The 25,865-nt window shown below is 35.2% G+C and overlaps 1 protein-coding gene and 2 pseudogenes across 2 annotated transcripts; all 3 read left to right on the top strand.

Moving 5' to 3' along the window:
* Positions 1-1,746: 1,746 nt before the first annotated feature.
* On the top strand, positions 1,747-25,809 carry HORMAD1 (HORMA domain containing 1). Of its 2 annotated transcripts, XM_028502994.2 has the most exons (14): positions 1,747-1,797; positions 2,272-2,416; positions 4,218-4,281; positions 4,714-4,750; positions 8,762-8,782; positions 9,050-9,076; positions 12,654-12,721; positions 13,157-13,308; positions 15,641-15,900; positions 17,445-17,511; positions 17,590-17,666; positions 18,314-18,397; positions 20,328-20,399; positions 25,179-25,809. In XM_028502994.2, the coding sequence occupies exons 1-14, from the start codon at positions 1,765-1,767 to the stop codon at positions 25,257-25,259; spliced, it is 1,188 nt and encodes a 395-aa protein (XP_028358795.1). In that variant the 5' UTR covers positions 1,747-1,764; the 3' UTR covers positions 25,260-25,809. The 2 variants fall into 2 exon arrangements, with proteins under 2 accessions (XP_028358795.1, XP_028358796.1); XM_028502995.2 differs by lacking the exon at positions 8,762-8,782 and having other exon boundaries at positions 1,765-1,797.
* Positions 20,802-21,791, top strand: LOC118496633 (annotated as a pseudogene).
* LOC114489073 lies at positions 21,776-23,431 on the top strand (annotated as a pseudogene).
* Positions 25,810-25,865: the final 56 nt, after the last annotated feature.

Genomic DNA, 25,865 nt, shown 5'->3' with positions numbered 1-25,865 from the left:
CCTCTCTGAAAATAAATACATAAAATCTTAAAGAAAAAAGAAATCACCAAATTCTTTTAAAAGAATAGGTATCAAATAAAATGTCTAAAAAAAAACTTGAAGTGTAAAAGAAATATAAAGCAAAATAATTAGTAGGCCAGGGGATTTTCACTATTTTTGACTCTGAAAACAGGGTTCTAGTCTTCATTCCTCTCCTAATTGACTCTGGAGGTATTTTTTTCCACATATGGGGTGTCTTTCCTAACTGGTAATATAGATATATTAAAGCTTATGAATAAGTACAATATGTTTGCACTTACACAATTTATTTGGATATATAACAATCTGTAAACTAAGAATCCTGTACTGCTAGTCTATCTCCAATTACCTATCAGCTCTGATTTTATTATTTTGTTTCTAAATGAGACATTAATTACATTCAGAGCTCTCTGCTATACCCATAGATACAGTACAGTATAAATATTTAGGTAGGAGAGTGCTAGAGCAACTGGTTTCCTGAAGACACATTAGACTGTAAGGTGGTAATGCACTATGTGATAGATCCAGTAACAAAATGAAAGTTAGAAAACAATCTGAAATTAATATGGTTAATTAAATGCCGGTTGAGAACACTTTGGTTACTGCAGGAAATCTATGCATATCAGCGAAGTTTTGCACATGCAATTACTTAACCATTCCCTGAGGCAGCCAGTGTCTTTCCTAGCAGATGCACAGCTCCATGTTCTTGGGGTTCCCAGCATGCCTTGCGCTGCTCTTGGCGGGAAAGCTGACCTCGACCAGGGGTCAACAGGCTATTGTCGCGCTGCCCCAGGCAACCGTTGAAGGAAGGCGCATGCGCATCGCGCAAAAAAACGCGGGCTTCGTGGTGTAGGTCTCGGTGGCTGGTGCCCGGCGTGGGACGTTTTGTAATGTATATGTTTGTATCTTTTTTTTCTTAATTTTATTGCTAATATTATTTGCTTTTAAATCTTTCCCTGTCACCTTCCGCCTACTCTTAGATCCTTAATGGAAAAACATGTGGGGAAAAATGTAATACCTAATTAGAAGTTTTTGAAGTAGATTAACTCCGGCGTCTCGTCCAGGCTTCGTCAGGATACTTTTAAATGTTTATACAGTAATAAGACTCTTCTATGAACACTGATAGTTGACTTGTCTGATTAAGAAAAATGAAATTGGCACCAAAAAATGGAAACATCAAAATAACAAAGTTATAATTGAGAAAAAAAGAGTCATCAAAAAAATATCTAGAATATTTTTGGTTTCCTTTCATGGTTGTTCCATAGAGTAAGATAATATGTCATATTCAGAGCCATGCTAAAGTTTAGTGAGGAAAGTTATCTCATTCTGTTATTTCGAAATGGCAAATTTAAAACAAAAATTAAAAGATTACTTTAAAGGGCTTGTTTGGCAGGGGCAGTTGTTCATTACCTACTACCTACCTGTAAAACATTGACAATATTTGAATAATGTGAAGTGAAGAAAAATAAAAGATTGTGCTTTTTAAAAAAGGGTCTTTTAAAAAGCTTTTAAATAACTTATGTGAGACTTGCTGGTCAAATGGCTTAAAAGTAACACCTCGGAAGAGTTGCAAAATGAATGTTTTTGAAGATTTCATTTTAATTAAAGGAATCCTCACTAGGTCACATTTAGTTTTTTCTGCTTCTACATGTAATAAACTGGAATATTAGGGATAAAAACAAGGTCTGAAGTTAAAGCTCGCATTTGTGTCACAAGGTTGCCTTAAAGGAAATTCTTCATCAGAAGATGGCCACTGCACAGTTGCAGAGAACTTCCATGGTATGATGTCTTGTATTTTAACATATTTTAATTTAGCTAATCTTACTGTTTCTTGAACTCTCAACTATTTTTATAATCGAAAGTTAGCTTCACTATTTGAGGGTTTAGTGATGCCAGGAAATGCCACATTTTAAGAAATAAAAGTTTTTGCTAAACTTTTTTTAATTAATGGAGAATCTATTGCATGTTTGATGGGTTGCCTACAGTGGCTGGTTTAAGTTCAGTTTACAGTCAGTCAGTTAACCAGAAGGGGATTTTTAACACTATTTTAGCACTTTTTACATTACCTTTAGGCTGCTACCCTAAAAACACACTCACATCTTAGAAGCCACACTGACTTCCTGGGGATTATTAACCACTGTGGTTAGGAATTCTTGGGGAGAGTATCATGCTTTTGCAAAATTAGGTCTCTTACAAGTTTAGGAAGACTTTATTTTTAATAAATCTAAATGTTTAAATTTCCCTTGAATTTAGAGCGAGATGGGATTTCCCAATAAGATATCAACTGAGCAGCAGTCTTTGCTGCTAGTGAAGAGGCTCCTAGCAATTTCAGTATCCTGCATCACGTATTTGAGAGGAATATTTCCAGAATGTGCTTATGGAACAAGATATTTTGATGGTAATATAATGTTTATTTTAAAACTTTCTTTAAAGAGCCCTGACTGGTGTGGCTCAGTGGTCACCAGTGAAAGGTCATCAGTTCGATTCCTGGTCCAGGCACATGCCTGGGTTGCAGGTTCAGTCCCCAGTTGGGGTGTTCCAGAGGCAACTGATCAATGTTTATTTCCCTCTCTTTCTCCTGTTCTTCCTTTCTCTCTAAAAATAAATAAATAAAATATTTTAAAAAATAAAGTGATACTTTCTTTGAACATGTTACTTTATTTCGGTTTGTTCTAAAACTGTAAATTTTGAATTGGAGATTTTGTTTCTTTAATAACAGCTTTATTAAATTAAGTTGAGATATAAGCATACACCTGACAATTTACCCATTTAAATCGCACAACTCAGTGATTTTTAGAAATTCATAGAGGAATGCAACTATCACCACTGTCAATTTTAGAATATTTTCATCACTCCAAAAGAAACTCCATATCCATTAAGTCACTCTCACTTCCCTCAACCTCTCCAGTCCTAAAATCCTGCCAGTCTGCTTTCTGTCTCTATGGATTTTTCCATTCCGGACATTTCATGTAAATGCAATCGTACAACATGTGGCCCTTTGTGCCTGGCTTATTTCACTTAGTATAATGTTTCCAAGGTTCATCCATGTTGTAGCATGAATTAGTACTTTATTGTTTTAATTGCTGAATGATATTCCATTATATGGGCATACCAGTTTATCCATTTATCAGTTGATGAACATTTGAGTTGTTTCTATTTTTTTAGTTATTATAAATAATGTCACATTTGTGTATAAGTTTTTGTGTGGACATCTAAGTGGTTTTTATAAAATGTATTAAGTATATATTAGTACTTTTAAAAGCATTTAAACATAATTTTTCCCTCAGTTTCTCAAGCATAATTTCACCTGATGTTAGAGGAACTCTTACAATGATGAAGTAAATAGATAAAAATGTTATATGGTTTAAAGCTTTGTACAGTGGTGGTGTATGTTCTTGTGTAAAAATAATACAGACAGTTCATACTACAGTAATAATTTTATTGCCCAGCACATAATACGTATGTAATATTGTGCCTCATGTTATGTACCAACTGTGTGCTGGGTGATAAAAAAAGCACTATGTTATGTATGATATGTTATAATTCACCTTATAGAATTATGAGTCAGATACAGAACCTGAGACTGAGAGAGCTCAGTCCTTTTCACTGTATTACATGTTGCTTTTATCAGGGTTTTAATCAGTTAATTTTTTGGTCTTTTACAATTTTACTGAAATAAGGACCCATTGCAAATATTCTAAGACTCTTGGATAACAATGACATAAAAGCGTTACGTCTATAGATTTAAAAAATTATTTTCTACCTATCAATAAGTACTCTAATCATTATGATGCCATTTTACAATAAAGATAAAAGATTATTTGTTTTCATATAACCTTTCTTTAATTATATTATTACTAATCATCTGGAAATGCATTGACATTAATAATATGCCAATAATACACAGCTGACAAACATAATCTTCATTTTAAATTTCTAGCTATTTACTAATCTTTTTTTAAAAGATTTTATTTATTCATTTTTAGAGAGGGGGGAAGAGAAGGAGAGAAATACCAATGTGTGATTGCCTCTCATGCGCCCCGTACTGGGGACCTGGCCTGCAACCCCGACATGTGCCCTGACTGGGAATCGAACTGGCGACCCTTTGGTTTACAGCCCACACTCAGTCCACTGAGCTACACCAGCTAGGGTACTAATCTTAAGTAGCTTTGTATTTATATTATAATTTTTGTGTTTAGATCTTTGTGTCAAAATTCTGAGAGAAGATAAAAATTGTCCAGGATCTACACAGTTAGTAAAGTGGTAAGTAAAAGAATATCTAACAACAGAATATTATTTATATTATTAAATCACATTATTTTCAGTGATACCTTTCAGTGTTTAACCCAATTTTAGTGATTCCCCTCCTTTAACTCTGGATACAATTTTTGCAGGGAATTAGAATTTTGCATTAAAATTTTCCTTTATTTTATGCTCCCTAAGAGTGGACTTCATTTTCCTGTTTCCCACAAATACTAGCTGTCAAATATTTCATATCTTCCTTTCCATCCATATCAACATTTTATATTTCTGCCACATTGTTTTATTTTATTATTTTAAGCTAGTTAGTGAGCAGGGATCTTTAATAAGAAAATTTTATATCATTTAGTCATGCAATGATATGGAGATTTATTAAAAGAACTGTTTTCTGGAAATGTAATTTAATCTAAAAGTGAATCCTTGCTTATTTTTTAGGATGCTAGGATGCTATGATGCTTTGCAGAAAAAATATGTAAGTCAGTGTCTCTGTGTCCTTTTTTCCCACAATTTATTTCACAAATGCAATATCAATTACCATGTAGTAAAACATTAATTTAAACTAACTTGGGCATTGGTCAGTCCAAATTACTAAAAAGTCTGAACATTTGAATATTTTAAAGACTAATATTCAACTCATTTAAAGCTGATAGAATTAATACTTAAGATTTTGCCAAGGCAGTTTTGTTCAATTGTTAATACTCGCTTGTATTAATAACACATCTTAATTTACAAAAACTTAATGAATTAAAAGCCTTTAAGTTTTTTATTCATTAGTTTAACATGCCTTCTATAATTTTATTTATACTAGTAATAAAGTATTCATGAGCATTCAGAAATAAATTTTCATGTAGTCTAAATTATATTGTCACAAATTCTGAATTAGTGAAATTTCAATTAATAAGGTTTTACTGTAGACAGTGAGCATTTTTGAACACTTAGCATATGTTTATATTGACACATATAAAGAAGTTAAATAAAGTTGTAAAGAAGACAAAATTTTATCCATGGTCATTAACCTCCCTCATTAAAACCTTAAATATTTAATGTTTATTAAATATTGAGTGCCTGCTATGTGCTAGGCACATATTCTAGGTAAGAGCTGGGTGAGCTAATAGTGCTGAGTAGGACAGAGTTCATTCTATAGGGGGAAAACAGTCAATAAAACAAGCAAGTCAGATAATTTCCAATAATGTTAAATGCCACTAAAATGTTTAGAAAAGTTATGTGGCAGTGGAAAGATGGGGTAACTTTAGATGGGGTGGTCAGAGGAGCTATTTTGGGGAGGTGACATTTAACCTGAGACTTGAATGAGAATAAACCTGGCAGGCACTGATTTGGGGGAGAGAGTATTCCTAGGAGAGTGACAAATGCGGGGTTGAAAGGGAGTTGGGAGGGTTCACAGAACGAAAAGGCCAGTATGATTGGAGTGTAATGAACAGTGGGGTAGAGTGGCATGGGATAAGCCTGGTGAGATAGGCTGGGCCAGAGCATTCATGCTGTATAGGTAAGAAGTTTGTATTTTCCTTAGGTGCAAATAAAAGTCGTTTGAAAGTTTAGAGTAGAAATCAAACATTATTTGATTTATATGTTAAAAATTACTTTGGCTGCTAAATAGAGAATATACTGTAGAAGAACATATTGGAATTAAGGAGAACAGCACTTTATTACTAAAGTACTGATTAAAAGAAGAAAAGAAAGAGAGCAAGGGAGGAGAGGGAAGGAAGGAAAGGGAAGGAAAGGGAAGTAAAAACAGCAAGTTTTTCCCATGTTAAAACAATGAGCCAAGGGAGTTGAAGGGAGGAAAGATCATCTTGGGTTGGACTAATCTGGGGAGGAAAACACGCAAATAAAACAAGATGGCCTTTAAGAATAGATAGGGTTTTTTAAAAATGAGTGGGTAGGATTAAGAGACAGGGAGAAAAGAGAATACAGTCTGGATGAGGAAACCTGAGTAAGCAAAGGTATCATGAACTTGATGAGTTTGGGAGATAACTGAGTAACCAGAATAACTGTGAATAGTTTGTGTTCTTGGAGAACAATGAGGATCAAATCAGCATATTAGATCAGAGTATGGAAGATTTTGAGTGCCAGGAAGATATATTTAGACTTTTTCCTTGAAGTAAAAGAGATTCAGCCGAATAAAACCAGCAAAGCTCATTTCACTTTTGTGTCCAAATTAAGAACTTAGTGATAGTTTTGCTCCATTGTATTTCTGAATATATGTGATATGCATATTATATCTTGCTTACATGGTTTGAGTTTGAGACATGTCAAAGAAAAACCCTAAATGTTAAACTTTTGTATCCCAAAGTCCCAAAGTTAAATGAACTTTTGCTGAATATTTCCATAAGAGTCTCTGTTTAGAACCCAATGCTATAATTTTAAAAAATTATATGTTTCAAAAGCAAGTAAGTAGAAGGTAATACCAAGAGATTAATATTTGTAGGCCTAGAAAGGAATGAGAGTAGGACATATGGTCAGATTGCTTGTTGAGTATTACTGTCATCCCTTTCTTAAGATTCTTTTGAGGAGTAGCTGCCACAGACTGGTTTTAAAATATTAAGCTTCATTGTCTTGTAAAAATAATCAAGAAGTTTAAATATATGTTGAATCTAACCTTTCAAGTACACTACTTAAAATTAGATGTTATCTCAGTTTAATAACATTGACCTCAACCAAGAGAAATTAAATTTGAGCTCTAGTCTGACCAAAACAAAGTAGATTTATTTCCTGTTGAAATCAAGATCCTGTTTGTCATTATTGCCTCTGGTAGGAATGGTGCTATATATAGATGGTATTGACTTGTGGACAATTAATGCTTTAATTAAATTGCTAGTATATTTAAAATTTCCCCCTTATGATGGTCTTTATTATTAAATTACTTGTAAGAGGAGCAAGGCTGTTAATGCTTTTGACTTGATGGTAATCTTTTGAGTTTATAGATCGTGTTTTTAAACACTCTTTCCTTTCTTGAAAAGCTTTCTCGCAGAGCCATCCCCACCTCTCACCGCCCCCTCCCAGCCTCCCAACCCTGCTGTCACAGATGAGAATAAGTCTACCAAGACCTGATCTCTTGGGGAGGAAAGGTGGCCAGTCTCTCAAGGGAGAAGGTCCTTGAGCCTGTTCCTCAATGGGCTTTGATTGGGTTTAATTTGCGTAGGAATACAAGGCTTATACATAGGAATACAGGGCTTATATTTGGGCTTATTCTTGACTAGATCATCAATCACTGTCAGGCAGTAGTGATCAAAGGATAGATAACATTCAGAGAACTGTGAGGACTTATTCTGAGTCAGGGTCAGATACCAAATGGCCATAAATCTGTGGAAAACAAACTCAATTTATGCTTGGACCCTTATCATTTAAACTGAGGGCATTCTTAGCAAAGAAGGTTTCACAGGATTTTATGCATCTTTCTTAGGCCTGATTGCCTAGGAAACCGCCTGTTCCAGCACAGGGCCACACCTGCCTCCAGCATTGTTTTAGGCTCAAGTCAGGTGGGGGAAGTAAGGCAGCCAAGAGATCAGGAGACTTCTTACAGATAGAATGAGGACTCAGGCTATGACAGAGCTGAGGGGTGAGGGTCCATCACCCCTTTCCTATAGTCCCTTAAGTCCTTCCCTGATGGCCCCTTGGCAACCATGCCTGTCTTAGGTCACCCCTCCCTTGAGGAATCTTACCCATCTTTGGCTAACCAGTCATCCACCCAGGGCCAAGCAGGGTGAGGTAAAGGGGGAAGAGGCTGCTCCCCTGCCAGGAGGATAAGCTTTGTCTCCTTAGTAGCTTATGGTCCTGCAGTCTTTTTACTCAGCCTTAGCCAGAGGGTTACTGCTTCAAAAACCAGGTAGGGAAGTTCCCAACATTTTGGCAAATCTGGAAGGGAAGGAGAGGGGAAGGGAGGGAAGGGAAGTGAAAAACTGGTGGCTTAGACCAGGATAGCAGAAGAGGAGAAAAAAAAGATTCAGGATATATTTGACAAGTAGAACTGATTGGACTTGTTGGTGGATTGACTCTGGCGTGTAAGAAAAGATCCAAATTAAGTATGACTTAATTTGAGCAGGTTACTTGAGTGAATGATTTCCTGTGATTCTGTTTTTATTGTCGCCAAAGCCTCTTCCCTTTATTAAATGAGCAGGCTCTGAACTCTGTACTTTTTCTCCTTTCAAAATCAGTTTTCATATTGCGAAGGTTTAATGTGTTCTTTCACAATATATATTTTCCTTGTAACTGGTGGTAATGCCCCTGTTTGCTTAAGCAAATAACATGAATTTCATCCTTTACTAAGTCAACTAGAAATAGATATTTTGGGAAATAGACAAGGCTATCTAAGGTATATATTACTTTATATGCATCATATAAAGTCTATTTTCTGAAAGATTATTTCTTATTAGGAATAGATGTTAAACTAGGACAGAATTCTTATGATTCATCATGAAAAAGTATTTTATAAACTAAAAATAAAATTTTTGTTCTTGTATTTCAGCTAAGGATGGTTGTTCTAGCTGTAAGTATTTATTTTTAAATTGTATGTTTTTTTAAAGACAGTCAAATTAGGCCTTGCATAATTAAATAATACTAAAATCATCAATTAAGTCACTTTATTCAAATAACTGATCTATTCAGTGGAAAAAAGTAACAAATTAATAATTGTGGGGAGGGGTTTTGTATTTTATTTTGCTGATTTCATATAATAGTTTAGTCTAAACAACTAATTTACTTCTCCTTGAACACTTAGCCTTGTATAGCTCAGTTGTAAATTATTTTCAAATAGGTATACACCAACCCAGAAGACCCACAGGTAAGTGTGTTTAAGTTAGTAAAGAAACATAATGCCTTGCCCTGACCTGTGTGGCTCAGGTGGTTGGACATCGTCCTACAAAGCAAAAGATTGCTTGGTGTGAAAATCAACTGATTGATGTTCCTCTCTTACATTGATGTTTCTCTCCCTTTTTTTCTTTCTTTTTTTTAATATGTTTTATTGATTATGCTGTTACAGTTGTCCCACTTTCTCCCCTTTGTCCCCCTCTGCCCTGCACACTCCTGCCCATCCACATCCCCCACTTCCACTTTAGTTCATGTCCATGGGTCGTACATATAAGTTCTTGGTTTCTACATTTTTCTATACTATTCTTAACCTCCCCCTGTCTGTTTTCTATCTACCATTTATGCTACTAATTCCCTGTACCATTCCTCCCATTCCCCATTCCCTTTCCCCAATGAAACACTCCATGTGATTGTTTGCTTATTTTGTTTTTGTTTTGTTTTGTTCTGTTTTAGGTTCGATTGTTGATAGTTGTGTTTGTTGTCATTTTACTGTTCACATTTTTTGTCTTCTTTTTCTTAGAAAAGTCCTTTGAACATTTCATAAAATAAGGGCTTGGTGTTGATGAACTCCTTTAACTTGACCTTATCTGGGAAGTACTTTATCTGCCCTTCCATTCTAAATGAAAGCTTTGCTGGATAGAGTTATCTTGGATATAGGTCCTTGCCTTTCATGACTTCAAATACTTCTTTCCAGCCCCTTCTCGCCTGTAAGGTTTCTTTTGGGAAATCAGATGACAGTCTTACGGGAACAAGATCCCATAAGATTTATGGGAAGTCTTGTAGATAACTATCTCTTTTTCTCTTGCTGCTTTTAGGATTCTCTCCTTATGTTTAATCTTGGGTAACTTAATTATGATGTGCCTTGGAGTGGCTTCTTTGGGTCCAACTTCTTTGGGACTGTCTGAGCTTCCTGGACTTCCTGGAAGTCTATTTCCTTTGCCAGATTGGGGAAGTTCTCTTTCATTGTTTGTTCAAATAAGTTTTCAACTTCTTGCTCTTGTTCTTTTCCTTCTGGCACCTGTATGATTCAGATGTTGGAGTGTTTAAGCTTCTCCCAGAGGTTCCTAGGCCTCTCCTCATTTTTTTTTGAATTCTTGTTTCTTCATTCTGTTCTGGTTGAATGTTTATTTCTTCCTTCTGCACCAAATCATTGATCTGAGTCCCAGTTTCCTCCCTGTCATTGCTGGTTCCCTGTACATTTTCTTTTGTTTCCCTTTGCATAGCCTTCACTTTTTTCCTCTATTTTGCCACCATACATTACCATTTCTGTGAGCATCCTGATTACCAGTGTTTCAAATTCTGCATCTGATAGGTTGGCTATCTCTTCATTGCTTAGTTGTATTTTTCTGGGGCTTTGATCTGTTCTTTCATTTGGGCCATATTTTTTTGTCTTGGTGTGCCTGTTACGTAGTAAGGTGGGGAGCCTTGGGTATTCAGCAGGGCGGGGCAACCCACATTGCTGCGTTGTTGCACTGTATGTGGGGGAGGGGTCTAAGAGGGAATAATGCTACCTGTTCAGCTCTCTGCGGGCTTTCAGTCACTTCCCATGCTACCCACAAGCAAATTGGTGTTGATTCCTGAGTACGTTCTAGGACTCTGCGGGTTTCTCCAATTACTCTCCAGTGAGGCTGGGAGTTTCTCTTGCCACCTCAACCTCCACAGGTTTTTACAGCTAGAGGGTTTGCAGCTTTATTTTTCCATACTGGAACTCTGGGTTGCTCGGTCTGTCTCACTCCCCAGTTGTTCCTCCCAGTTTGTCTGTACGTGGATGTTGGACTGCTAGGTCTGCCAGCTACCACCTCACTGGGTCCATCAACCACCGCCTTGCTATGAGTTCTTTCCACCGGGCTGCCCACCTCTGCCCCTCGTATCAGTCTGAATGTTGTTTCTTCTTTAACTCCTTGTTGTCAGACTTACTACAGTTTGATTTTCTGTCAGTTCTGGTTGTTTATTGTTTTTAAATTTGTTGTCCTTCTTTTGGTTGTTCGAGGAGGCAGTGTATCTACCTACACCTCCATCTTGGCCAGAAGTCTCCCTCCTTTTCTTTTGCCCTCCCTTTCCCTCTCTCTAAAAATAAATAAAATCTTTTAAGAAAAGAAACAATGCCTCTAATATCTAAAAATAACAAATTATAATATATCTTATGCTTACAATTGTGTTTTAATCAATGAACTTTCATATATATTTTCACATTTAAACCTCATAAAATCTTTTTTGTGATAAGACAGGGTTTGTATTTTTATCTTTAAACCAATTTATACTCTTACTGCAAGAGAGATTATATGACTGATCCTAGGATAAAAAACCACAGGCTATTAAAAATAACTTAAATATCCTGATTTCTGGTTCTTTACAATATTTCTTTTATGGAATTTTGACAGGGGTTGAGTTTGAGAAAAATAAGAAACTCCTTAAACTTTGAATATTCATCCCAGTGCAGTCACATCCACCAGTTCATCTCACAATTCAAGTAGGGATTACAAGAAATGAAAATGAAAACCAGAAGAAGCTAAGGGGAAATGGAATTTATTGAGTGCTTACTGGTATTAGGTTCTGTTCCTTGGGGCTTTCTGTGTTACCTCATTATTTCATCACAACTCTTGAGAGGTAGCTGCCATTATCATCTCTTCTTTATAGATAAGGAAACCTAGATACAAGGTTTTTTGCCTGTGTTCACAATAGCACAACCAGAATTTGGAGCTAAGAAGTCCAGTTCATGATCTGGGTGCATAACCATTACAGTATAGCTGTTATAATATAGTGTTTTCCTCAGTTATGGAGAAGCAGATTTTTAAAAAAGAACTAATCCCATCCCTGTGAAGCACTAAAATGTAAAGAACATAATAAAAGTATTAGAGCTTTAAGAGGGCTGAGAATGTTTCCTTTCTTTGATACACATGCCTTAATATATGTCCATGTGACAAATCATATGGGCAAAAGCTATGAATTAGTTGATTGCCCAGAAACTATTCAGAAAAGTGTTCATTTATTGTAGATGTTTTATAGTTGTACATTTTTTCTTTCAATGAAAAAGAAACTTGCTGATGAAATAATATTTATTAAATTCTTGATGTGCTAGGCACTTCATTAAGGGCTTTGTATAAATTATCCCATTTAATAAATATTCACAACCACCAATGACATAGGTACTATTTTCAACTCCTTTTATTAGCTGGGGAAACAGATTTAGAAAGCCTAAATAACTTGCTTATGATTACAGTATACCAAGGATTGAAACTCTGTGCTTTGTCATTCTGCTAAATTAAGAGATAAGCTGCCTCCCTTACCTGCCTGCCTAGGGGTTCCTTCTCTCTGATGTATTTAACATACATTACAATGAGTAGAAGAATAAATTTCTCTCCAAGATTAAAGCCCCAAATCCCAAACCATGGGAATCAACTATTGGGACTTTAAAATTTCAATGAACCAATAAGGACTAATATGGCAGAAAAATTATTAGGTAAATATTAAGAGTCATACAAAAGCAGTACATAGCTACTTAGCTGCCAGACTGCATACTGGATATGTAACTGCAGTGTTTTCTATTTAAGACAATTTCAGAATGTTACCAATTTAAATTCAAGTACACTGGGGATGGACCTATCATGGACTTCATAAGGTATAGTTCTATAGTTTTCTTTTTGTATAACAGATTATGATTTATTCATACTAATACTATATAGCTTAATTTCAGGATTAATTTTGAAAATTTTCAGACATCCCCCATTAACCATCAAGGTATGGCTGTACCAAATATTCTTGAAGTAACTTCAAGCCAGGATTCTGTGGCTAATTATATGCTATGTTAATAGTGAAACAGAGCCAAAGAGTAGGAAAGCTGTTGTATGCTTGAGTGATTATAAATATAATTAAAATCCATTTGTTTCCTTTAAACATCTTATATAAAATGCATAAATTAAGTTATAATAGTGACATTTTATGGTACCTTACAACTTAACACCTTAATGCTGTAATAGAAGTAAGAATCTCAACAAAATGTGAAATGTTATTAGAAGCTACAGGTGTCATAAAATAATATGTGATTCTCTTCTAGTAGAAACCAAACCACTGAATCTAGTATTTCATCTGCTGACACCAAGAAAGCAAGTATTCTCCTCATTCGCAAGATTTATGTTCTAATGCAAAATCTGGAACCTTTACCTAATGATGTTTGTTTGACCATGAAACTTTTTTACTATGATGAAGGTACTATTTGCAATACATCCTGTTTCAGTTGCTATCCATATGTTTTATTATTATTGAAACTATTGGTTTTCATCCCAAATGTTTTTAAGGGCATAACTTACTATATATTTTTTTGAAATTACAAAGTTTACATTTAATATTAATATTTGAAAAAGAAAGATTTGAAAAAATGGGTTTTAAAAATATACACAAAACACCTTGGAAGGGTAGTTCAGTTGGTTGGAGCATCATCCTGTGCACCAGAAAGTGGTGAATTTGCTTTCTGGATGGGGCACATACCTAGGTTGCAGGTTTGGTCCCCAGTTGGGGACAGATATGAGAGTCAACAGCCAGTCAATGTTTTTCTCTCTGTCGCTATCTCTCTCCCCCCGCACTTCCTCTCTCTCTAAAATCAATAAAAACAAATCCTCAGGTGAAGATTAAAAATAATAATATGAAAATAAAATATACACAAACTCCTCCAGTGATGATAACATGAGGAAGGGGACCTAAAAAACACAGAATTATCTTTTGGAGAGTAGACCTCTTGTAGTACAGGCTTGTCCCACTAGGTGAGTGTTTTAGGAATCCATCTGTATCAGTGTACCAGCTGCTGGTGTGAGAGGCTGTGTTCAGCTTCAGTGAATTTTTTTAAGACTCTTCCAAAGTGTTTGCTCATTTCATGGTGGGCAAGCGCATATGCACACATGGCACTAAGTGTTCAGCAGTTTTCAACCAAAAACAACATGACCCCCATGTCCCACACTCCCTATTCACCCCATCTTGCCCAGAGCAACTCTTTTTCATTTCCCCAAATGAAAAAAGTCCTCAAAGGGAAACGTTTTGCTGATGTGGAGGAGGTAAAACAAACAAACAAACAAAAATGGCCGAAGCACTAAAAGGCATCAAAATCAACAACTTCAAACACTGTTTTGAACAGTGGAAAAAAGTCTCAATAGGTGTATTGCATCAAAAGGAGAGTGCTTTGAAGGTGATTGAAGTTTAAACATGTAAGAATAAATACACAATTTTTATAAGTAAATTCCAGGGGGGTGTTTTTGGGGGGAGCCTTCATATCTATGAGAAGTACAGTCTTACTCATAATTAAAGAAAAATGGTCAGACACCATTTTTCACATACCAAGGTGTGGGGGGAAGCAGAGCAGGCATTTTTATACTCTCTTGAGAAAGTATGTATAGGTATAACATTTTTAGATGACAATTTGGCAGTATTAGAATTTTAAATGCATATTGTCTTTAATCCAGAAATAATAGCTACAAGAGTATCTTGGGAATATACAAGCTTATTGCACACAAGAATATACAAATATGCAAGTTTACATGTATATAAGGATTTTTATTATAGCATTGGTTAAAATAGGAACAAAATGGAAACAACCTTGAGTGTCCTTCATTGGAGGATTAAGTAAATAAATTAAGTAAATAAATTATGGTGCATCTATATAGTAGGATTCTGTGCAAGCTATTAAAAAGAATGTGCTGGTAAATTTTTACTCGGCCATAAAAAAGAAGAAAGTTTTACCCTTTGTGACAGTATGGATGGATTTGGAGAACATTATGCTAAGTGAAATAAGCCAGTCAGAGAAAGGCGAATAGCATGTGATTTCACCCATGTGTGGAATCTATTGAATAAACTGAACTAACAAGCAAAATAGAGACAGACTCATAGACAGCAGTTTAGATAGACAGCTAAGGAGGGGTGGAGGGACTGAACAAAAAGGGAAAAGGACTCATGGACATGGACAACAGTGGTGATCATGGGAGGGATTATAAAGGGAATAAATGATAATGGAAAAAATATAATAAAAATAGAAAAAAGAAATATTAAAGCAGATTTTAAAATGTTAAAAACAACAGTATGATCTCGTTTGTGTTTTTGAGGTTATATATGTATATATATGAATATATATGGAATAGTATAAATTGTACATGCATAATATCTTCTCAACATCAAGCAACAATGTAATAACAACTAACATTTATTGAATACTTAATTGTGTGCCAGTTCTGTTCTGAGCATTTTACATACTTTAATTCACTTAATACCCACAATTACCGTAGGAGGTAGGTACTGTTATTTTCCCCATTTGAGAGATCAGGAAATCAAATCAAATATGATAATTTCCTCAAGGTTACACAAACAGTCAAGTGAAGGGAAATAAAGGTTACCTTTAGGGAATAAAATAACTTAGAGATAATAAAAGAGTGATTTTTACTTTTTATTATATGCTCTTTATTACTATTTGAAATTTCTCCAATTTGCATGTATTATAATAATAAAAATGTTTTCTTCAATTTCATGAACACCACAATTTATTCTTACTCTTTCACAGTTACACCCCCAGATTACCAGCCTCCTGGTTTTAAGGATGGTGATTGTGAAGGAGTGATATTTGAAGGGGAGCCTATGTATTTAAATGTGGGAGAAGTCCCAACACCTTTTCACACCTTCAAAGTAAAAGTGACCACTGAAAAAGAACGAATGGAAAATATTGATTCAACTATATTATTTCCAAAACAATTGAAAACACCACTTCAAAACATTCTCATGGAAAAAGATGATCTAGAAGATGAACAGGAGCATTCTGTATCTGTAAGTACACTTAAAGAAACAAAGTACAGTAGTAAATATTTGTCTCAATGAGGACTTTTATAACTCTCGTTAATATTTGTATAAATACTGTTTCAGAATCATAAACTCAAGTTTGGAAGAGACCTTAAAGAAAGTATAGTTTTATTTTAAAGGAGAAATGATAAAAATATACAACTTTCTCAAAATGTATGTTGGTTCTAAGAACCCCTAGACTTTATTGTCACTGGAGGGCACTGTATTAGACATGTTCACAAAATAAGCTGTGACTTTTATAGCTCTGGAATTTCCATACAGCTGTTAGCATACAGTCTGAATATACACCAACCCAGTTTAAAACTTCAAAAAGTTTGCAAGCTTTTTATCTTTATGCAAACATCATTCTAAGAAATTTAAAAGTGCAATTATTTCGAATGAAGCAAGGACTGGTTTGAGAGGCCCAGCTACTCACCATCTCCCCTCCCCTCATAGTGGACTCTGAGGAAACCCTTTGGTCTCTGGAGCATAGTTTGGAAACCACTGACCTACTCTAATCCCCTAATTAAATGCTGGAACTATTTTTACAACATCCTTATTAGCTCTGCTTGAATTTCTTCAGGGCATGGAAAGTCACTGTCCTGAAGCACTCTGGAGTTCCTAGAAGAAAGAAAAAGTATCTTATTGTTGCCCTCCTGTACATAGCACTTAGATTTACAGATGTGCATTCTCACTGGTTGAATGAATGGGTGAATATAAGTACAAAAAAGCTTTTGTTGTTGCCTTACTCCCAGAAAATCTTTCATCATTAACATGATCTTTAATCTTATCTTTGTTGTTTTCTCTTATTTGATTTTATTCTAAATTATGATCACAGTACTTTCGTATAGAAACTGACCTGATTTAGGCTTTGTGGCCACATTCTTACCTATAGAAAATTTCATTTTCAACCCACATAGTCAAAGAAGAAATCTTTTTCCTAAAACCTAAACTCCAGTCTTGCTTTATAACAAATATGTATGGAATTTATGTAGCCTTACTTTAAAATATTTAAAGCTCTTTGACATGTCACAAAGGGAATAATAATTATAAAGTAGACATAAAACCTGTTATTTCTACCATGACTAATCTTATCCTTAACTAACTCGCTGAAGAGTTTAGGATCATATTCAGAGTGTATGCTAACATCTGTGTGGAAATTTCAGAACTATAGAAGTGGCAGCTTGTTGTGTGAACCTGTTTAATTCAGTGTCCTCGAACAATAGTAAGATCTAAGGGTTATGGTGGATCTAAGGGTCCATGATATATTTTGAGAAAGTTGTATATTTTTATCATTTGTCCTTAAAGTAATCCAGCAAAGTAAAGTAGTATTTTATACTTTATTGGAATAAATAAGTTGCCTTGTAATAGTAATTACAGGACTGCTTTCTTTCTAGCAAGCTTTGGGTAGTTGTATATTTATGTTATATTTAACCTTCAAAGAAAAGAAATTTGCTCATCAATACATCTACCAAGTTGTTTTAGTTTGTTTTTGAAATGTGTTCATTTTTTTTCTTCACGTAATTATGTAGGATGGTTTTGACGTTGAAATGAACACAGAAGAGCAGAAAAAAACTCCTGGGTCTTCTGAACTTGGAGGTATGAAGTTAATGAAAATGTAGATTAATTTACTTCTAATTCAGTTTTATACCATTTTAACTTTTTTGTTTTTTACAGAACCAAGTTTAGCTTATGAGGAAGATAAAATTAAGAGATCTAAAGAAAGTCCAGATCTTTCAACTTCTCATTCTCAGGTATAAATTTGATAGTTCCATCTCACTTTTAACTTTTTTTCAAAGACTGTTGATTATATGTTTATTTAGTTATTACTCAGATTTCTTTATTCTAGGTCTTTTAGAAGAAAATTAGGTATTAAGAATGCTCATTAATAAAATCTGGATATGTTGAAAATTTTAAGTATATTATTGGTGGGTTTAGCAATAAATCTAAATACTGTATATAGATTCTCAATATTTCAGAGACAGAAAGAATCTTAAGCAATTATTATCTAATACCCTTTGTATTTACAAATGGAGTATATAATACATTTTTATTGCCTTGGAGCAGAACATTTTTTTTTCTATTTACAGTAAAATCTGGAAGTAACATTTAGATAAAATGAACTTGAAAATGGTAATGATGAGTGTTCCCCTTTGCACAGCCCCTTCTCCACTGGGAGTGGGCTAAAGTGTTTCTCTTTTAGCAGAGTAGTGCCCTGGTGGCAATCATTTGGGACTTTCTCAGCTAAGTGAATGGTCAGTTGTGTACAGTGTCACACTGAAGTGTCACTTGGTTTCATTACCTCAATAAACAAGACCCTAAATTTTATGTGATTGAAATTTTAAACCCCATTATTGTGATATGAGAAGCTTTTCTTATGTTCTGTGTAATTATTTTCTAGGTTGAGCAGTTAGTCAATAAAACATCTAAACTTGATATGTCTGAAAGCAAAACAAGAAGTGGAAAAATCTTTCAGAATAAAGTGGTAAGTGTCTTTAAATTTGTTTTCCATTCTAACCTCATGATTTCCCCACTATGTGAGTTTATTTTGCTTATTAACACTTTATTTATTGGATCAATATTTAGTAAGCACCCATTATACCCATCTAGGTACTAGAAAATATAACCCATAGTTATAACATAACATAGTTATGTTATATTTTATGTCATAAGTATAAATATAGTATAAAACATAAATAATACATAGTTCCTGTTCTTAGCTAAATGTTTAGTAGTTGGCAGTCACAAGCTGTGATAAAGGGATATATAGCAGTCTGAAGAGACTACATAGAGGCACAGAGAAAAGAATGGTTAATTTCATTGAAGGTACTTTAGAGAGTGACATCCAGGAAAGGCTTTGAGAAGTGACACCATTATCTAGATTCCCAAAGAAATGCCAAAATGTTCCCATGTTCTATCTCATAAATGGATTATCTTGTTAATTAGACATTAAAAATGAATGTTTTATATATATATTGTATAAAATGAATTTCATGTTCTTAAGTAAAAAAGCAGACACTACTTTATTTTATTTTTGGTATGAATTGTACTAAATAGAAATCTGTATTTTATTTTAGAGCTTTAAGTTATTCTAAAAAGTTCAGCAGAAAAAGCATTCAGAAGAAAAAGCATTCTGTAAAACATGCAAAATACTATATCCAAAAATAGGAAACAAACAGCATGCTCTTCCAGTGGTATTTGGGAACACTTCTTCTCAACTCCTCATTCAGTGACACGATGTTGGTAGCTTTAAATTGGATATGATGAGAATATTTATAGCATGGGTATCAGCAGATGCTTAACTCAGGATTTGTTCTTCCCAGAGAACCAGTTGTTAAACATTTACCAGCACATCACTGATTATAGTGCCATTTTAGGTGTCCTTTCCCCACCCCCACATTCTTAATGGGAAGTTAGCACTGACAGAAAACAGCTTTCAAACTAGTATGCTAATGAAAGTAAGAAATAAAAGAATTTCAAAAATTAGTATCTCTAGCAGCAAAATGTTCTTCCTAGGCAGCTTCTATTTAGAATGAGTATCCTTTTTTATAATATATAGAGAAAAATCAGCATTAAAAGGCAAAAGTTCCTATATAACATTAGGATGCTTTGGGAGCATAAATTCACTTCTCTGCCAAAGTACTCCTGATTTTGAGAATCATGACTGAATTATGGTTAGGAAAGGGCAAGAGATGAAAATATTTAATAGTACATATACTAAGGAATTTATCACTGAAGAATACATTTTAAGTATCAGAAAATTAGTATGTCCTTTTAGAGAATAGTAGTATGATAGCTAATAAGTTGTCATCATTCAATATTCATTTTAAAACTGAATACATGGTATTATTCACAGTAGGCAAACTGTGGATAAAACCTAAATGTTTATCAACAGACAAATGGATAAACAAAAATACAGATAGTAGAATATTATGCAGCTATAAAAAAGAATGAAGTATCAGTACATGCTGCAACTTGGATGAACCTTGAAAACATAATGCTAAGTGAAAGAAGTCAGTCACAAAAGTCCACATATTATATGATTCCATTCACACGAAAATCTAGAATAGGGGTTTCTATAGAGACAGAAAGTTGTAGGGCTGGTTGGAGGGTGGGGGAAATAGATAATTATAAGGATTTAGTGTTTCTATTTACAGTGAGGAAAATATTATAAAATTGACTGCAGTGATGGTTGCATAACCCTGTGAATATACTTTAAAATCACTGAATTGTACACTTCAGTGATTTTAAAGTATAAAATTGTACATTTAAAAAAAATAGGTGAATTTCATGGTATCTGAATTACATCTCAGTAAAGCTGTTTTTTAAAAAACTTCATATAGTTACTTATGGTTAAAAATCAAGTGTTGGTCTTTGAGAGATAACCAATTAATAATTATTCTATCTTTTTGGAGGTTAATGGAAATCAACGAGTAAAATCTTCTAAAGAAAATCGGAAGAGAAGTCAACTTGAATCGGGGAAAAAAGTAAGTCTTATGATAATATATAGACCAAATAAAATGTCAAGTATCAGAGTATTATTATTATGAATTAAATTTAAGATGATAAATATAATATTCCTGAATATACCTGAGAGCTCTGATATCCAGATCTTTTAAAACGCTATATGGTTCTTAAAAATGGGGTGATTTTAAAATAAGATTCACTATGTTTATTAATTTTTCCATGTAAATATTTAATGTCTAGTTCCATGAATGATTTGAAGTAGTTGGAGGAATTTATAAAATAAATAAAAAACAGTGTGAGGAAAATAAGAATAGAATGAAAAAATGAGAGTACAGGAATATTCAAGGCACTTTATTTATTATAGAACTAAAATTGGGCCACAAATCTGATCTGAGCTTTCTGGAAATCAAAAGTAAAGGTGCTCCCCACTTGCCCAGCTTCCTGATAGGGTAGTAGCTGTCCTCCAGGGTCAGTCTGTCTCTGAGCTGCATCTTTGGAGGGACTGCAAGAGCCCACAGGTGAGGGCATCAAGTTGTCAGCAATTTCAAATGGTTTGTCCCCAAATTTTCTGGGCTCAGGCATGATTAGAGTCTTCAGAAGCACACGTTTCCTAGCTGTGCAGCTTTGTGTTCAGGAACTACCAGTGCCTTAGCAGACACTTTATCCCGAAGATACAGCCTTTGGAGCTTCAACATTTCCACATCAATATGTATCTTCTAGATGGCTCTTCATCTGTATGCCTATTCTTCTTATACCCTGGAATCTACATAAAATGTTTGCCCAGGGCCTGACTCCCAGTATGATTATAACCAACCCAGTCATTACCAAGATTTTCAGAGGGTGAAGCCATGGTATGAGCACATGTGCTCTCTTCCATAAGACATGAAAGCTCTATTTAAGAAAAAAAATGTGCAATGAGCAAAAGTTTGACAGTAAGAACTATATCATCTGATATAAAATCAATAAAAGGCCACACGATATGCCCATTCATGCTGACACTAATTTGAAATCAGATAGTACCATAAATGAATGGACAGAAAACCTGGAATTATTGAAAAGTGTAGACCTGCCTCCAAACTTGAGTTTGAATTTATCAGATTGGATTTTCCTAAACTGCAGGTTGCAGTGAACAATGAGATACTAGAGACGCCAAAATAGCCCAAGTGTGGGCCTTTAATGCTCTGCCTCTATGAACACTTCTCTTGTGAGAGAAGTGGTAAAATCTGCTCCATTGTCAGCAGAGGGTGAAACAGAGGTGAAAAATAATAATCTGACTCTGTAATTGATAATGCTGCTACCAATCCCTCTTCATGTACCAGAGAGTTATCCTGGATGCCAAAGGGTTATGTTGTCCATCGGACTTTACCTGCATAACCATCACCAGCTCCTAGAAATGTTACTTCCGTGATAAACTTTGATGATGGTTGTTTCATCAGTAGATCCTAAAAATGGTAGCATATCATCTTCTCAAGTTTTATCTTCACATCCTTCCTACAACAGAGAGAAACGCATTTTCCAGTCAACTAAAAAATCCAAAGCATCACAAGGTGGTGATCTTGAGCAAAATAAAGCCTCAAGGAAGAATAAAAAGAACAGTCTAAATTAAAATATAAAGTCCTGAATAGTTCAAGACCACCAAGGATTGAAGATGCCAAGGAGTTTCCCAGTCTGGCATTTGCATCTGAAAGGAGAGTCAGACAGAGTAGGGTCATCAAAATTTCAATCTAAATAGCAGCCACTGAATAATTTTAAAAGTAGTGGAAAGAAGAGCCAGATTCTAGCATGGTTGGATTTGGGGGTAATGCTGACAGCACTGGAAAAGAAGAAGCACTTCTAGAGTGCAAAGTGGTCCTCCATACCAGCAGTGTTTTCAGTTGAGGCGGTTCCTGCACTCTCTAAAGAGGCCATGTTGGGGAAGAAGGGCCACCAGTTCAGCCAGGTGAAGACCCCACACAACCCCTTAGACTCCAGTGCCCTCCTGATGAGGAAGGGGACACAGAGGGAGGTCCTAGGGCCAAGAACCCAACCTCATTAAAGAAGATTATTTTAAAAGAACAGAAGGAGAGAAAGCAGCAGTGTCTCCCAGAAAGACTGTGAGCCCATTAAGTGATAATATGCAAGATGTAGAGAATGATGGTAATGACCTGGGTCTCAAGCAGACTCCCAGAGCAACCAGAGGCATCAGTGTCCTCCACTTCTGCTATAGAGAGCAAGTCAGAAGAGCACTGGGAGCTGAGATCCATAAGGAGGCAGTGAACTGTTACCTGGTCCCCAAAGATGCCAGCTACCCCAAGATCCACAAATGGAGATTCAGGGATTACTGCACCTAGGTGCTCAGTGGAGGTTGACACCTGTGTTATGGATCTGCTGAAGAGCTGGTTTGTTTCCAAGGCTGTATGTACCAGAAAGATCCTGTCAAGGCCAAGACCAAACACTGGCTTGTGCTAGGGCTGAGGGAGGTGCTCAGCACTTGAGGCTCAAAAAGTTGAAGTGTGTCATCAGCTTTCCCAACTGGGAGAAGATAGTTAAAAGGTGGGTTGGATGACACCCAGCACACTGTCATTGATTACACCTGTGAACAGAACATTTCCTTTCATGTTTGCTGTCAACTGCAAAGCTCTGGGGAGCAGTTTGAACAAAGCCAGTCCTGTCAGTGTGGTGGGGATCTTCAGTTACGATGGGGACCAAGACAAGTTCCACAAGATGGTTGAGCTGACAATGGTGGTGAGAGAGGTTTACAAGACCATGGAGAATGTGTGTCCGGAGCTGGCAGAAGAGTAGGGTCCTGGGCCCCTGCAAAAGACTCCCTCCATCCCCCACTGCTCTCAACACAGAAGAGCCACAACACATTGAAATAGGAGAAAACATCTGGAAGCATTAGTGTGCCCTGGAGCTAGAAGAATCGCTAGAGGCTTCAACCTCTCAGTTGAGGAACTTGAATTTATCAAAAGAATTCTTTTGCATGTTTGTGTATTTGGGGTAAGGAGGGGAAGATTTGAACAACTTTGTGGTTCTTAGTTCTTCATTGACCTAATGTGTTTGTAATGCTGTCTAATTGGAACTTTGGCAGCATGCAGGACAAGGAAGCAGCCTAAAACAGCAAGTGCTATGAATGGGCACTGGGGCATGCTGATGGAAACTGTTCCTAAAAGCCCTCTGAGCACAATGCGAATCTGGAAATGCAAAAACACTGGAAAACGTGGTACTTCTAGTCTTCTGTTGCTGAGGAAAGGTTCTGTCCATTGCAGAAGAGCTGAGCCAAGTCAGTTTGTAGTGAACAGGAGGAATGTGGCTAATGTTCTCGAAGTTGTGGTGACTTGCCCTGCTCTGGAGAGCCAGCGTTACAGAAGGAGGGCAGAAAGGGCTCCTTCTCAGGACGTGGCCTTTCAGCAGGAAGATCTGGGGATACTTGGAGGGCTTGCTTTAGCGAGCCCAAAAGAAAAAGAAAAATCAGTTTTCCAACCTGTGACCTTTGAGTTAATTCAACCTATGAATTATTTATTTTAGTCTATTTTTCAAAGAAACAATGTATATTGAAATCCCTAAATTTATTTTGATAATCTACAAATCTTTCTTTTGTAAGTGAACATATTCTGAATGTCATTTCTGTCGCAGAGGCCAGGAGGCAAGAAGTTTACATTTCTATTTTCCTGTAACTAAGAGGGCTTACTTATTTTGAATAGAGTGATTATTTAATTTTAAGTAGAAACAGATAAGTTACCAAATTCACAAACGCTATTAAAAATATAGTATTTCCACCCTGGCTGGTATGGCTCAGTGGATTGAGCACCAGACTGTGAACCAAAGGGTTGCAGGTTTGATTCCCAGTCAGGGCACATGCCTGCTCTGCAGGTCAGGTCCCCAGCATGGGGCATACAAGAGGCAACCACATACTGATGTTGCTCTTCCTCTCTTTAGAAGAAGAAAAAATTTAAAAAAAATATATATATATATATAGCATTTCCTCCTAGGACGTTAGGAGAAAAAAATCTTTCCTGACCTAAATCCTGGAACACTTGTTTTTATTTGGAACCTTATTTTACTAAAACTAAGCCACCGAAAACTCAAAACTATTTTTAAAAATCAAATGTTAAAGAGGTAATCTCAAAAACATTGTGGGTTAATACTATCATCAGTTTACAAATCTTAAGAAAGCAACGGAATGATCCAACATTTCACTAATATATTAGATTCCTTAATTTTTCCCAGTGTATTAAACCTTGATTTTTTTTTCTATAAAATCATAATTCAGTTTGTATCCTTAGTAAGTTTCTTCCATAAGAATCAAAGTTCAATAACTCAGGGAACCTTATTAGGAATTTTCCTAGTTTGGCCTCCCACTCTTTCAAAACTGTGCATTGAATGCCAGCTATATATTAGGTACTGCTAAGTGCCAGGGATACAAAAACAAAACATGGTTTAAATCTTACATTGTGCCAAGGTAGAATGTTTCTCTATTTGCAGCTCATTTTAATATCTTTGTACCCTCTCATCCCCCCCAAATATTTTACTATTTTGAGGGCATAATGTTAACTCTATCTACTCCTACTCCAACAACCCTAATGAAGACTTTATACTTTGCAAGTATATACTTTCAGCAGCCATTAGATGATTTAAATATGTCAGTAATAAAATTTACCCTATTTTTAAAGAACCCAGGTAACCTATCTTAGTAGGAAATAGGTATGCTAGCTATATTTTAAAAAGAAAAAAGAAACCTCAGAGACATGAAAATATCTAAAATGAAAGACATTTAAACTGGAAAATATCTATTCTTAATAGTTGTTTTCTTTTGATAGGTTCTTCATCACTTTGATTCTGCTAGTCAAGAGTCAGTGCCAAAAAGAAGAAAGTTTAGTGAACCAAAGGAACATATATAAACATTATTTATCTTCTGCATGTTTGCAAAGTTCATCTCAACATTAAAAGGGCACTATATTACTATTCTAAGGTGTGTTTACCCTACTTCTGAAAACTTACATGTAGTTTTGAGCAGCTAGTAAACTAAAATGAATATCACATTGTGATCTTTAATCTTACCTAAGACAAATCCAAGAGCACTTTTGAATAAAACCAAAAGTACCAGTGTCATAATAAGTTCTGTCCATTATCTACTGAATACTGATCTATCTTCTTCCATTTTGGTGGACACTTCCTTTAAACCTACATTAATTTTTAAGGCCCTCTAAAGCCATTTTTGAAACAAATAATGTTTATTTTGGTATTATATTTTGTAAGGAATTCATTTTTTACTTATGTTAAAACTATACCATTTAACTGGCTGTTTGCAATTGTGTTATTAAAACAAGGTTCTTTCAGTCCTTTGATATAGTATATTGAAATGATAATATATAATGTACAATTAAACATTGGTGCTTTACCTTTAAAAATTTTTTTTACTACAAGATGAAATGATGACTAATTTTTAAAGTCTGGCATTTTGCAGAGCATAAATAAAACATTGTTCAGCATCTAGACTCTTTCAT

This window comes from Phyllostomus discolor, chromosome 14, assembly GCF_004126475.2.
Source record: "Phyllostomus discolor isolate MPI-MPIP mPhyDis1 chromosome 14, mPhyDis1.pri.v3, whole genome shotgun sequence".
Classification (NCBI taxonomy): domain Eukaryota; kingdom Metazoa; phylum Chordata; class Mammalia; order Chiroptera; family Phyllostomidae; genus Phyllostomus; species Phyllostomus discolor.
The sequence above is the reverse complement of the archived record's forward strand: the minus strand, read 5'-3'. Positions and strand labels throughout refer to the sequence as shown.